The sequence below is a fragment of the Lissotriton vulgaris genome, chromosome 2_1 (assembly GCF_964263255.1).
Source record: "Lissotriton vulgaris chromosome 2_1, aLisVul1.2, whole genome shotgun sequence".
Classification (NCBI taxonomy): Eukaryota; Metazoa; Chordata; class Amphibia; order Caudata; family Salamandridae; genus Lissotriton; species Lissotriton vulgaris.
In genome coordinates, this window is record NC_141687.1 from 755,922,538 (window position 1) to 755,937,088 (window position 14,551).

General features: G+C 43.8%; 1 protein-coding gene across 2 annotated transcripts in view; it reads right to left on the reverse strand.

Moving 5' to 3' along the window:
- The window catches only part of LOC147731098 (L-lactate dehydrogenase A chain), a 56,246-nt gene extending 43,165 nt beyond the window's left edge, over positions 1-13,081 (reverse strand). Inside the window, exons 1-2 of one of the 2 annotated variants that reach the window (XM_086956060.1) lie at positions 13,020-13,081; positions 9,237-9,374 (exon numbers count right to left, since the gene is read on the reverse strand). In XM_086956060.1, the coding sequence (XP_086812186.1) occupies positions 9,237-9,365 (129 nt within the window). In that variant the 5' untranslated portion in view covers positions 9,366-9,374; positions 13,020-13,081. Of the gene's footprint in view, positions 1-9,236; positions 9,378-13,019 lie in introns of both variants that reach the window. The other variant, XM_086956059.1, reaches the window with a different exon arrangement.
- Between the last annotated feature and the right edge of the window lie 1,470 nt (positions 13,082-14,551).

Sequence of the window (14,551 nt, forward strand, 5' to 3'; positions counted from 1 at the left end):
TATTGTATTACCCTCCTAGTTGTATTTTGCACTGTATTTTCTTTCTCTCCCTTCTTCTTATGGATATTGTTGTAGATATTGCTTTTGCCCTTCCTCCCATCATACTGTAAAGCGCTCCGTTATCCCTCGGGATCTTGTTCGCGATATATAAAACTTTATAAATAAATACTATTATGATAGTATTTTTTATTAGAAAAACATTATCTATGAGACGTCACGTGCTTCTGCCTTTCTGAGATGTATGTGTGGCAAGTGTTAAGCCTCGCTGAAACCATTCTAACACAGTGCAACCTGGAAGTTAAAGTCACAGGATTGCATCACAGAATAAATGTGTCTCTACTGCACAATTCAATGGTCAATGGATTATTTCTAAGACATAAAAATAGAATTTCCATCATGTGAACTACATTGCAGTATTTTTAAGGACAGGATTACTGATTGTGTTATCAGTTTCATGCTTGCTCTATGAAACTGCAGATTACCTTATGGGTGTGTTTTCCGTTTGTACTTTCACAGCCGTTTTTGCCGCTTACAGAGTAAACATGCAGGGACAGTGTAATCTTTCTAGGTCTTGCCTACCAAACAGACAGCTTATCTGGTTACGAAAGACCTATTGTGGACTTACAGTGGGCTCACAGCCCGAAAAAGGCTTACTATGGATTTGGATTTATTGGGACCCTCATTTGCTTGCTTCTTTTTGAAGGCTTGCTTTCTTCTTCTTGTGTTTGTCCGTCCCCTGGAGCATATCCTCCTAATGATCCTTCTGACTGGCTGACTTGTATCCTCCATGGATCATATTTAAGGAACTGTTTTTTTCTAATTCAATCAGGATCGATGAAAGTGCATGTGTTCTTTATCTCTCTCTCTTTCTCTCATTTGCTGCTTCCTCTGTCAAATACCCCCATCTCTAACGCTGTGTTACTCCCTAAGCCTCCCAACTGGTCTGTAATACCACAGGAACAAGGATATTTTGCTGAGGTACAGCAGAAAACGAGATCTTATCTATTGATGTTGTTTTATCTCCTTCGTTCCACGTATTGCATTAAAGCACATTACTCTTGTACACGGAGGCTTTTATGGTGGTGCAGGAAGAGCCACCTGCCGTACTCATTAGGTGGCGTTGGGAGTTAGGTGTACTTGGCATAACACTTCTCTTGGAGGCCATAAATCTGCTTCCTTGGCTTCTTCAGAGGACCAAACAGCTGAGCCCTGAGGAAAGTAAATTAGGCTTTGACAAGAGTTTCCCTTTACATGCTATTTCCTTATTCTTTTTTAATTCTGTTGAAAATTTCTCAAGCGAAAATTTGAAAAATAAGCTATGCCATTTAAAAGGATTAAAACCGCTGATTTCTATTACAGTTTTAGGATACCATAAAATGAGTTTGCTTTTCCTCCGGCATTTTGAAATGTCCTCCATCCCTCCTTCCCTAATTTACTTTTATTCTTTTAGCAAATCTTTACAGATAAACCATTGGTAAAGCCAACAGCACAGCATTCACATTATTAATGCAAGATCTATTGGCTTTGCCGATGCTTGTTTTAAAGTGGTGATTATCACGGTTCCCTCAATAAAACAGTCCCAAAATTAGGAGATTATACACAATTTATGGCAGCCGTGCCATTTGGAAGTTTCATAGTAAGCTAGTTTGGTGATTTACCCTTTGATCAATCAACTCAATCTAAAAAATAAAAAGAAGAAATGGCCAGTTAGGGCTATGTTTTCCAAGCACTGCAGGTAAGTGAAGATGTTTACTTCGGAAATGTGTGTATTTGTCAATGTCACAAAAAAGTATTGAAGTATAGTGATTAAAAAAGGCATTAAAATAAAGAATTACTTCCATCTAAACTCTCCGCCAAATATTTAACTTTCCTACATGTTTTCCCAGGTATTCTGAACAGGATTTAAAAGGCTCACTATCTCTCCCACTAGTATTGCAATCTACATTTAACGCAAGTTTATAGTGCACCCTTATATTGCATAAGGCTGCAAGGCTTTCCTAGGTCTTACTTCATCGTCCCTCAATGCCATTAGAACAGTTTATGTAATGGTAAACAGTGCTTCGGGTAAGGACAAACCACCATAAAAAACTACTGATCAGTATTCATTAACAGAGAAGATAAACCTTCCTATCTTGCATTACCCTTTGGAAAAATGACAACTATTTTAATATCTATCAGTTGCTTCGGAGTGATCTACCACGTATGAATCAACCTTATTTGGTTGAAATCTGGGTCACTCATGATGAGGCGCGGACACGTAAGAGAGGATAGATCCTATTTCTTAACTGTGGAGGTTTGCTTTCGGAAACGGAACCCACGGTTCCTGTTGTAGGATGCATATTATGCTGTCGGCTGCCTACAGAACGACCTACAATTGACATATAGGTCTTCCCAAATTACATATGCATTACTGGGCTTCTCAGATCCTTGTTTTAAATGCCTGGGAGTATGCCCCAGGTAAAGAATCCTCCATACAACTGGACGCACTCGCTATGGATGGGATTCGTTCAGGGTGAACATTAAAAGCATTGTGAAGGGGGACAGCACAACCCGGGTGGAGAAACACAATAATAAAAGAAACACTGGTTATGTGTGGTGGGGGGGCATCATGATGAAGAAAAAGATGAGTCAGAGGATTTTGGAAGTTGGGATCTTTTTGGAATATGGAGGGTATGAGATGTAGAAGGGCCAGATAGTATTAAAACCTTAGAGCTTCAAATACTTCCAACTAAAGCTCACATTAGCACCATGTTTGATAAGACTGGCCCGCTCTACCACAGAACAGAGACTACAGGAGGAGTCTTCCAAGAACAAAGTATTGGCTGTGTAGACCAGCCTGGTCCATAACATGCCCGATTTACTGCAACAGCTTAAATGAAGTGGAAAGAAGGCAAAGGCCCCCCTCAAAGACACTCACTAGGAAGCCACCTTAATGCACCCCAGAAAGCTAGCAATATGCACTGTAATGCAACAAGTCCTAGTGAAGACTGCATATTGCCTATTGTAAGAGAAGTAGATGGTTTGAAAATGATTTTGTGGGAGATGCTAGATGTGTGCGGTGCAGTGCAAGATACCCTTTTACATAACTTACAGGGCTGTAGGATCATAAAGTTCTCTTTGAAAGAGGTGGACTATGAACTCTGAAATTATATATGTGAGGCTGCTACTCACTCCACAGGTTGTGCTTTTGGGCATCCTGAATGATGTGGACCTGGCCAGGGTTAAATAGGCCTAGTGTTCCCATGGTTAATGCCCAAGTACATAGATATCATAAGAAAATGGGGAGCTGTGGCATGTAGGGTAAGATGATGCATGGTACTGACCACCTAATGGAGGCTGAGAAGGTAAGGTTGCCCACACGAGTTTGGGAAAAATGGTGGGGTCCATGTGGAAGGCATTATAGGTTGGACAATGAAGATAATGGAGCTGAATCATGATAGAATTCTGTATGTAGGGGAGCGGTGTGGCGCCGCGGCCAGGGTGACTGACTCCGGAATCTGGGGATCATGGTTCGATCCCCGGGCAGATTAGCCCAGCACCATGTGACTCTGGGCAATAGCTTGCTTAATCTTCCAGACGGCCCCCAACGCCTAGAGACCCTAACGGGTGATGGTTCGCGCTTTACAGATTGATTATTATTATTATATTAGGGGACTACTGAGTGGTCCGGTTGGTGGGTTCAAGGAGGTCAACAGTGAGACAACGAAGATTAGAAATACATGCTTTTAATGTAACTCCATCCACTTTGTAATCTACTACACTGTCCGTATTTTTGTGGGCCTGTTTGATGGTCTGCAGCCCGGTTTTTACTGCTGCTTTGACGGATATTAAAACAAACATTGCCTGCAGCAAGCTCAAATTAATGCAGTTTCCCATACCTTGTCAAACACTTATGTAGCGTGTCTTTACAAGTTCGGAACTGCCCACATTTGTAAATATGGCCATCTTTTTTAGCTTTCACATATTCTTTTATATTGGTGGTGCCCGGTCTATTTTGTGTCCCAATCCTAAACTGGTGAAGAGCAATAATGGAGCATTTCTGCAATCAGTAGGAAAATATTTTTGCTTCTTTGTTATGGCCGACTGAAGGATCGAAAGTGCTTGCTTGGTTTATTAAAAACATCCAGACTAGGCAAACCAACCACAAAGTGCTTTTCTTTTTTTTATCTCCAAGTTATGTGACTGATTAACGTGTGATGACTTGTGCCAACAAGGCAAGCAAGAAAGAACCTGGCATCAGCTGTGGTCCGTGCAGGTCACAGCGGTGGGGGCCAGGTTGTGGGGAGGGGATATAGAGGGCCGATACTAAGGGAAATTTAAATAAAAATTAATTTTCCCTCTGCATCGTCCCTCGAAATTCCCCCAACCCAGCCCCACCGATGTTACCTGCACGGACCGCAGCTGCCTAGCACTGTACATGTATTTACCTTTCTCAGACCTACCTTTATACTGTGATTCAACCTTAGTTATGTGGATTAGGGTTTTAAGTTGGTATTAAATCGATCACAAAATAGATACATAAACAGTAGATAATGAGAGGCCACTGAACAACATTCATGAAAGTACATGTAAAAAAATTGGTTATGGGGTTGGGGGGGGACCTATTCAAGCAGCAACCACAATCCTGGTCAGGTTGAGGCACAAGCAAACCCCAAATTAACCTGTGCTTAACCCTCTGGTAGCAAGGCAGCATATCAGAGAGCAGTCAGGCTTAATTTAGAGGAAATGTGTAAAGTATTTATGCAGCACTTCAAACAGTAAGAAAGTGAAAACACCACACAAGAAAAAAAAAAAAATCACACCTATGACAATAAAATACATTTTAATAAATAAAACAAGACTAAAACAACAAAAATCCAATCAGTAGAACCAGAGATTTTAGTGAAAACGGTGCCAACAAGCACAAAGTGACAACTGTGGAGATCTGGTCACACAGGACCGGGACATAGTCACAAGATCAGGCTGACCACGAAAGAGTACAGAGCAGCTAAAGGACCCAGTTAGGCGGATGTGTTTTTAATCGAACTGATGCCTCGGTTCCAAGATGCAACGAGGCTGAGACGTCTGGTCCTGCATTGTTGACGAGAATGCCATCAACAAGGTCTTGTGATGCGAAGTCTGGTGTTAAGGAGGTGTTGCGCAGACGGGGCAATACGTCAGTTCGGAGGAGCTATAAAGCTGCGATGCAAAGTCCATCCTTGTTATCGAGTCTTGCGTCAATGAGGGATGCGAGGGTCTGCCCGACGATGCATTGCGCAAATGTGGTTCCGATGAGGTAACAAGCTGCGATGCAGATCTTCGTGACGGAACCGATCCACACAGCAGCGGTGATGTGTCGGTTCTGCTTTGGGTTGCGCCACACAGCAGAGGAGACTGCATCAGTTCCACGAGATACAGAGGCTGGCAGAACACTTTAAGCCTACTTTCAAGAGTCCAGGACAAGGGTGGCACCACTTGACAGAGTTGCCTCACAGATTTCAGGTGCTGGGTTTAACCCCTTCCACGCTCATGACGAGCTGGGCTCGTCATGGTGTAGCCTCCTCGCACGCTGACGACGAGCCCAGCTCGTCATGTTACATGGGTTTTTTTAAATCTCAGCATACGAGCAGAACAACAATAGCGCGCATGAGGTTAAGGTTGTTGGCGCCTTCTTCCTCTAAGACTAGTCTTGAGGCCAGTCAACTAGCCCTTGGGATCCTGGGTTCAACAGATGCAGGTCCCGTCCTTCTCACCCGGGCAAGAGGGCAGCAGTTCTTCAGAAGAACAGCCCAAGCACAGTGGCAATCCTTTCGGCCTCATAACAGTCTTTCTTCCTGGCAAAGTATCAAGAGGTCCAGAACGGTACTGAAGAGTTGGGTGTCAAGTCCAATTTTTATACCCAGCTCTGCCTTTAAAGTGGGAGAACCTTCTGGAGATTTCCATTTGAAGTCCCCATGCATCATACCTTCCCTGTTGTAGTTCCAGAGTAACTATAGGGAGTATGCAGCCTTTTGTGTGGAGGCTAGCCAGATAAAGCCTATTCAAGTGCAAGTAGGGCTTTGCCAGCTCCGCCCTCCCATCCTGTCAGAGATGGACCATCGAGGCACACCTAAGCTCTCCATTGTACGCTGCTGTCTAGGAAGAACACACAAAGCCCAGCTTTCAGCTAGACCCAATTATGTGAACCAGAGACAAGCTAAAGGCACTAAATGGCAAGGGCAGGAAATTGTGAACTTTCTAAATGCTGCAGTTTAAAAATTGTAATTTAAGATCAGACTTTACCATGAGGATTTTTCAATTACAATTACAAAGACGCCAAACATGAACTGGGTACATGTTCCCATTTGGAAATTACAGCATATTCAATGTAATAAGGTAACTCCAATATTTTTCTATGGGAGAGGTAAACCTTGCAGTAGTGAAAAACAAATTTCAGTTTTTTCTCTACCAGGACACGTAAAACTTAAAATTGCATGTCCAACTTTTTGAACATACTGCACCCTGCCCTATGAGCTGTCCAGGGCCTACCCTTGAGTTATATGTATTAAAAAGGAAGGTTTGGGCCTAGCCAAGGGTTTATTTTGCTTGTTCGAAATGGCAGTTTAAAAACTGCACACACAGGCTGCAATGGCCGGCCCGAGACATGTTAAAAGTAGCTATTTAAGTGGATGGCACAATCAGTGCTGTAGGCCCACTAGTCGCATTTAATTTACAGGCAGCACTATCTGGCAAGCACCATTCAAACCTTAAAACATGTGAGCCAGTTCATGGGGAGGCAGGGTGTCTGGTTGATGGCCTGGAAGGGGCATTCCGGAAGCCCACTATAACCCACTGTGCTGACTCTTCAGTCTTGTGTTTCCACAATACTGCATAGAGGCAGGGGCTGACTGCCAGGCATGTGTAGTTTCTATGCTGCACCTGCTGTTTAGTTTCTTTGAGCAGAAGACCTGCCTACTAAGTTGTGGCACGTGTCACCAGTGCCAGAACACATAAATGCAGTCTTCCTTTTGTAGAAGATAGCTGCAAAGAATGCATATTTAATTTTCTTTACAGAATGGACCCATCTGTTTCTGTTGATCCAGGCTTTACCTCGGTCACAGTTGCAGCTGGTGCATTTTAAAAGTGGTGAGGCAGAAACCTTTGGGTTGAATATAAAGTGTGAGCGAGCTACCCCCATCTCCCTGCAAAAAAATTCTCTCAAAAATGTATGCATGCATGCAATGTATTTTCAGCATAACATTTAAGAAATGTTGCTGCCATTTTTTTTAAGCTAAAATGAACTCTGAAAGACTTCTAACTCTCTGGACTCAGAGGCACATCACTAACTCCATTCACACAGACACACTACTCAACCTGCACTCACAGATACACTACTCTCCGTGCACTCACAGACGCACACTGCTTGAAAAGGATGTGGAAAAGTAGAGAATAGGCAAAAAGAAGTGACTGGAAGACAAGGGTAACCCTAGAGGAAGAGAAGAGAAGGAAAGGAGAGGGGGGCGATGGACAAGAGGAGCAGATGAAGGGTATACACACAGGAAGAGGCAGATGAAGGGTATTCACACAGGAAGAGGATAATGGGAAAATAGGAGGGATGATTGTAGAGGAGAACGAGGCAGGAGTGTGTTAGGGGTGAGGAGAAGGTAGACGCAGAAGACAATCATAATGGAGAGGAGGATGCGAAGCTTAGATCTGAGGATGAGGGAAGAAGAATTTAAATGGCAGTAGAGGAGGAGATAGATGGGTGAGCCTGCTTTTGTAGTAACGTCAAAGAAGCAAAGATCACACAATGTAATTTCAGTGACATCATCACTGTGATAACTGCCAATTTAGACACCTGAAAAAGCCAACCGCTTTTTTGTCACAGACTGGCATGTATGAGGGGAGAAGTGTGGCGCAGCAGGCCAGGGCGGCTGACTCCAGAGTACCGGGCTCACGGATCGATCCCCAGCACCAGACACAGATCAGCTCAGCACCATGTGACTCTGGGCAATAACTCACTTAAACTACCTGACGGCCCCCAGCACCGTGAGACCCTTACGGGTGATTAGTTTGCGCTTTACAGATACCGGGTTATTTAGGTTGTGGCATAGCCAAACTGCTTTAGTTTGTACCGGAAATGAATATCCAAGTGGCAGGCATGCCTCACGGCTAGGACTAGCTCTTGTAATCTCTTCCTACAGGAGAAGCTACAACTTGGTTCAGTGGCCGGCTATAGAAAAAGGATCCACATACTGCCAATCCCGACAATTTACTATGGCGATACCAGACTCCCTTATGGAGAGTCTTAAAGGTGGACTCAAGGTGAAGATGTAACTCACAACCAGTATTGATCACAGCTCCCAAGTGGATCCAATCTGGATAGAAGAATACTTGAGATCATCCTACTCAACTGCAAGTTAACCCAGCAGCAAAGCTCCTTTTAGCTGCAAATGAAGCAGTCTGAAAGAGTATACATAAAATTATAAGCCATGTGCTAAATTTAGAAAAGCACTGTACACTAAAAAAGCCACGTAAAGGACTTAACAGGACCACACTAAGAAAAGCAGTCTTCCAGCAGATCTGAAAATATGCTATTTTTTTTCATTTCATTTCTAAATAGGTTACTAATAAGTCACGTGACGGATTTAAAGCTTCAATTTTTATGGCTATGCAACGTTTTCGTTCTCTATTTTATGTTTAGATCAACAGTGTTGTTTTAACAGGATACATGTATATCAAAATGTATAACAGTAATAAACGGATGTGTTTCTGATTAAAGGGGCACTGGCTCTAGAAAATGAACAGATATTGTCTGCTACATCCCGGAAACCTGAGAAATATAAGAGAATGTGCTTTCAAGACTGTGACTTTCGAATAAACCAAGAAGAAATGTCACTCTCCTGGCCTTGAGCTATTCTGTGCGAGGACCACGGACGTCCTCCTTGTGTACCGGATGGGATCAGAGACATCTTCGAGGTGTTGACAGTAGTAGTGGTGCCCAGGCAGATACGGAAAAAAATTAAGTAGTGTCGCAAAAGTGACCTGTATGGTATCTCAGTGGGTAGTGTGTCTGCTGCAGAGATCTATGTGTAACTTTATTCAGTTTCCAGCTTGGTGAGCCCAGCTTCTGACCTACATCGATTACTGAATGTACACCAATGATTTAGGTAACAGTTCACATCTGCTTTTGAAGCTCCACTGAACGATTCAGTTTGTGGCATGTGTTGTATGCATGATCATTCGATCTACATTATTACTATAACACTTCGCCTTACCTTCATGAGGATGCTGATGGCACAGGCCATGCCGACGGCGCCAACGCCAACCACTGTGATCTTGTTATGAGCGGCATCATGTTCTTCCTTCACCACATTGTGGACCAGCTGCTCCTTGACAGATGCCATGTTGTTCTGCTGCTGTTGAGGGGGGGGGAAGAAAGGTAAATTCAGACAGTTTCTCACCATTTAAGCGTTAGCACAAAGCAGGTTTAGCATTTTGATTTCCACATCAAAGATTTCTAGTTCTAATGGGTTATGGGGTAACAGGAGGCACTGCTAAAGCAGAAGAGCAAGTGATTGCACAACTACTTTTATTAGAGCAAATGGGTATTTCGTAATGATCCAAGTTCCATGCAGCAGTGATGCAACCCTTACTGTATTATTTCTCAATCGTTTTTAAAGAAAAGCGTGACTAGGTGTCATAACTCTTAAAGCAGGCGGAGTACTTGGTCACATTGTTGCATGACATTGCCTGAAAACGGTCAGCTCACAGCTGAAAGTGTTTTGATAAGACAAAGAAATCTGCTCCTCTTTTACATTACTTCTTCGAACATGTGGTAGTCCCCTAGACCACGCTATCCGGCTATAATAATTCAATTCCCTGTTCCAGGATAAGCTTGGGTTTACGGTTTGTGTACAGATGTGAAAAATGGCATTCTATAATATTGGAGTCATTCTAGAAAGTTAAACAGCCCGTAGAGGATAAATGAATTCCAAATCAGAAAATAAGGCAGTCAATACTTAAATTTGGTAGTAGGCTGATCCACTTTTTTCAATTCAGATAGAATCAAAGGTAGAGCGGGCATTGGGATTTGTAAGAGTTCTCTAGTTAGGGCAAAGGAAATAGAGAAAGGTGCTCAGTGAGACATCGAAAGTCAAAGAGCAGATTGTCGGCCTACTTAAAAATAAAGCTGACGATACAAATCTAGAAATCATTTTAAAACAGGGTAATCTATGGAGTTCTTTCATTTCCTTGCTCGAGTTTTTTTTTTTACTTTTTCTTAACTAAGAGCTCAAGTGAAACAGTGGTTGAAGAAATAAATGCTAAAGGTCTGACTTGTTGGACTGCTCTCACTCCAATGCCCCTGTGACTTGGAGATTTAAAGGCAGCTGCACTCTGGCACTACAGTCCCCTCATCCAGCCGGTGGTATTTACTGAAAGGTCATCGGTGACAGGAAGGTCACTTAGAGCAGCATTCAGACTTCACCCCTCCCTTACCACTGGAGGTGTATTTGGGGAGGCTGAAAACTATATACTGTGAGCTTTAATCCCTCCTTTCTGATTTCAGGATTCTTATCTTGTTGCTACCCCTTCCTGCACTGGATGAACTCGCCAACATAAAATGACTGCATTTTCTCTTCCAGACTTTCCTAATTTTTGTGGCCTTCCTTTAGGGCTGCCCTTTCATTCCACATGGTCATGGGGTGTCGGCTAATGCATTCTTGGAGCCTCGTGCATTTAGAGCGCTGTAGTCTTGGTTTACTTTCATTTAATCTTTAACAGTAATGTGTAATGACTGTAAGAGAATGATTTGTAAAAGGAAACACGGACTGGAAACCGGCCAGTCAAATGGCCATTGTGTTCTCATTTGTGTAGCAATGTTTCATTCAGATGAGTCCACTACGTACACCTCTACATTTACACCATCATCTTAGCAAAGCTCTAAAATTCACGCTGTTGACATATGCATTTTACAAGGAACAAACAATTTGATAGGAAATATGCATCTAAAACTTCTAATATCTAGGAATACCTTGGGGCAGGATTCCCATCTTTGTTTACATTGTCTGTAGCTTTGCATCTGGGGATGAATGTTAGGGTAATCCGTCCCAGTGAAAGCCCTTTCTAGGTTATAATTTAGAAGTGGGCGCTCACGCTCTTCCACCGTGCTTTAATTTCGGTTTAGTCTCCTTCAAGATATTTGCTGCTGAGGCGTGTCAGCGCCTCTGTAAAAGACATTTTTATTAAAGTTGGCAATAACTTGGAAAAAACATGACAGATATTTCCCATAATTTATGGCCATGAAGTACTCCTTCATCTTAAGGGTGTACTGGGAGCACCACTTTACGGCATACATATTCCTCTCCGGGGTTAAGGTGTGGGAAAAACACTCCAGACTCATCTCCTTCTCCCCTATGCTCAGAAACTTAAGTTCAATGAGGTGTGTGTGTGTGTGTGTGTGTGAGTGCTTGAAAGAAGCATAGGTAATATTAATTAATAGCATAAACAATCTCTCGAGTGTAAAAGTGGTACTCCAGTGACATGGAGTCCTAGCGTAACAGTGTGCACCTGTAACTGGTAATTTTGCACGGACGTGTCTACCATACATCCTGTGCAACATGCGCGTCGGAATTAGTGAGAAAAATATATAAATGGTACCAAATATCACAATTGGTTTATTTTTGGGTGTAGACACAATTATGCAACACTGCAGGACCGAAACGTATAAAAAAAAATGCAGCCGCGGCTCGGGCAGGTAAGAGCGGTGCGGGGGGGGGGGGGGGGACGATGGCGAGGGAAAATTAAATACAAAATTAATTCTTCCTCGTCTTCGTCCGTGGAAATCCCCCCTTCACCTACTGCTCCGCCACCTGCACGGGCCGCAGCTGATTAAATTAATTCAACCCAAAGGACGTTCAGGAGCAAAGAAACTGCATTGGGCTCGAACGTGAACCTGCAGCAGAAAGGACTTTAACAAATATGTGCCTTAGTAGCACAGATAAATATAATCGTATAAATCCTGTGCAGTACAGCCATTATATCAAAGCAATGTTTAGAAACAATCGATGTATCTTTCTCTGTGAAATAGCACTTTTTGATGCATGTGTTTTTCTTCCACGCTTAATTCACAGCACTCCCCTCAAATAATCCGAGCAAATGCCAGCTTTAATATGGGACGGAGGCGCTCACTGCTGCTGATGGGCCGTGAAGGTCGGCCAGGGGCGGGCACGCACGGCTCACCCTCCTGGAGAGCTTGAAGGTCACTAAACGGAAATGATGAAGGCTGCATCATCCTCCCGGGACTGGGGCAGCGTGACTCATCTCCGGCTGGGGAAGAAGATGGGGGCCGTGTTCTCCGTGGGAGAGTGGGCCGAAGCATGCGTGACAAGCCTTGCTGGGTCATTTACCTATTCTTTCTTCGGCTGGGCCGGGGCGGAGGAAGAGGATAACGGGCGTGCTCAAAATGGAACGACGCACCGCGGCCATCTGACAGACAGACATTAGAATATAATCCATTTCAGAGAGGGGGCCGTGCAACAGCGGCCATCGATAAAATGGTGCCCGATGGAACAGAATCAATCTCCGACTCGGGGTGACACCATTATCTGCACCTCAGAGATAGTCACCCTCCTATAATTGAAGGTGTGGTGGACTGTATAAAACGTATTTATTTGAAATGTTTTATATAGCAATATATAAAACAATAATTTACAGGTTACAGCTTTACAAAGGCACAGTTATTAGAGCATGGACATTTTTGTTACAAGTAAGGTTGAGACAAACAAAAAGGAACATATAGGTAAATGTAAAAGATTGTGACTTCATAGTGTCATTACTGACAGCTTGCCTGACATTCTACATGATGATGTCTGCTAGGTGAGGGTGCCATAGAGTATCAAAAAAAAACAGACACCTCCCCGTCCCTAAGCATGCATTCACCCGCTCCGACATTCTCATGTCTGCGAGGTCACGGTGCCAGCAGTATCTAAGACCAGGCAGCTCTCCGTCCCCAAGCAGGCATTCGCCCGCTCCGCCAGCAGCTCGAAGTGCCTGCTCACCTGGGCTGTGCTTGTACCTCCTAGAAACACCGGCGCTCCTCCGTGTCCTGCTGCAGTGCTGCACCACGGCCAGGGCTCGGTGGGTATACATAGGAGCAACCCCCAGCTACGTCACTGGCTCTGCTGTCACGCCTCGTTTTCATGCGAAGCGGACGTGCTGGCGGCCATGTCTCACTGCGAGCTGGGAGAACCTAGGAGTGGGAAGTGACTGTCGGGCGGCCCCCGCCCTCGCACCTGAGGCTCATTTAATTTATGATAAGGGCGGAAGCTGTTCGTCGCACGAGCTGTTTTTGGCAGGGATTGGGAGATGTCTTTGTATCTCGTTTAGAGCTTTTTGTGTGCCGGCATTCAGCAGCAGGATGTTTGTGAGTAGCAGAGCGCTGGAAGACAGCAGTTTAATTTCTGCAAGCGTGGTAGAGCTGTCTCATTCTCTGCATGAAGGGCTAGAAGGAAGCTGTGCCTTTCTCCCCGCGAGTGGGCGCCCTAGAGTTGTCTTTTTAGGAAAATTGAATAATCTAAGAGAGAGACAATTTGCTGGGTTAGCAGAAAACTGTAGTTGAGAAGTCCCAAGGTTGAATTCAGGGCCAGGGGTGGATATTTCAGGGTCATTTCATTACCATTAACTTAACTCAACTACTATAAAGAAAATTGATTTTAAGCTCACACTACCATTTCACCTTATTTTTAATCCTAATCCTGAAATATACTCCTACACTCAGGGCTGGAAAGTAGGGGGAACCTTGGTGAGCAGGGTTGAACTGGGACAGAAGATAGTCCTGGGCACCAAAATAAAAGTGGCCCCATTAGCGATTCATATAGCTAAAAAAAAGTGTCTGTTTCCTTTTTTTTGCAAGATATGGGAGACTGCATGGATTTGAGCATGGTGCAGGAGAAGTTTGTGTTTATATCTGAGAAATTAACACTAAAATCCGGCACCCCAGCCCATAAAACAGGCCCACTGGCGGCCCAAAAAAGCCCAAACACTGACCCATCAGACCAGCCCATCCGGCAATGCCTGACTGTCCTACAGGCCAGTCCGACCCTGCGGGGAACCCAGTTCCAGCAACTATTTGTGGGATCCGTCTGAACAAGGAAATATGCTAAATTAGTTTTAGTGTAATATTCCGACACCAGGACATAATTTAGCAGCGTTTGCACGTTGTCTACTTTCCGATCTTCTGGAATAGCAAACTGCAGGTGGCGAGGGGCTTTCTTATTTTAACTTCCAGATGAACCCAAAACAAATGCCTAATTTAATTGGCCATCAGCCCTTCTTTTGTTGAAGTAGCTTCCTGGATGGGAGCCATCTCAAGCCAAACAGCTAGAGACCAACAGCAATGAAAGGAAACAAAGCGTTGACACGTACTTCACACGTACTTAAGAGACTCCTTCCCCCATGTAAGAGATGTGCATGCACTGTGAGAATGTATATTTATACAAACAATGATTTAAGTTGCACCTAGAATTTTAATTTAATGTTATTCTTTTATAGCGCTACTCATCCCAATGTGGGGTGTCAGAGCAAATTTGAT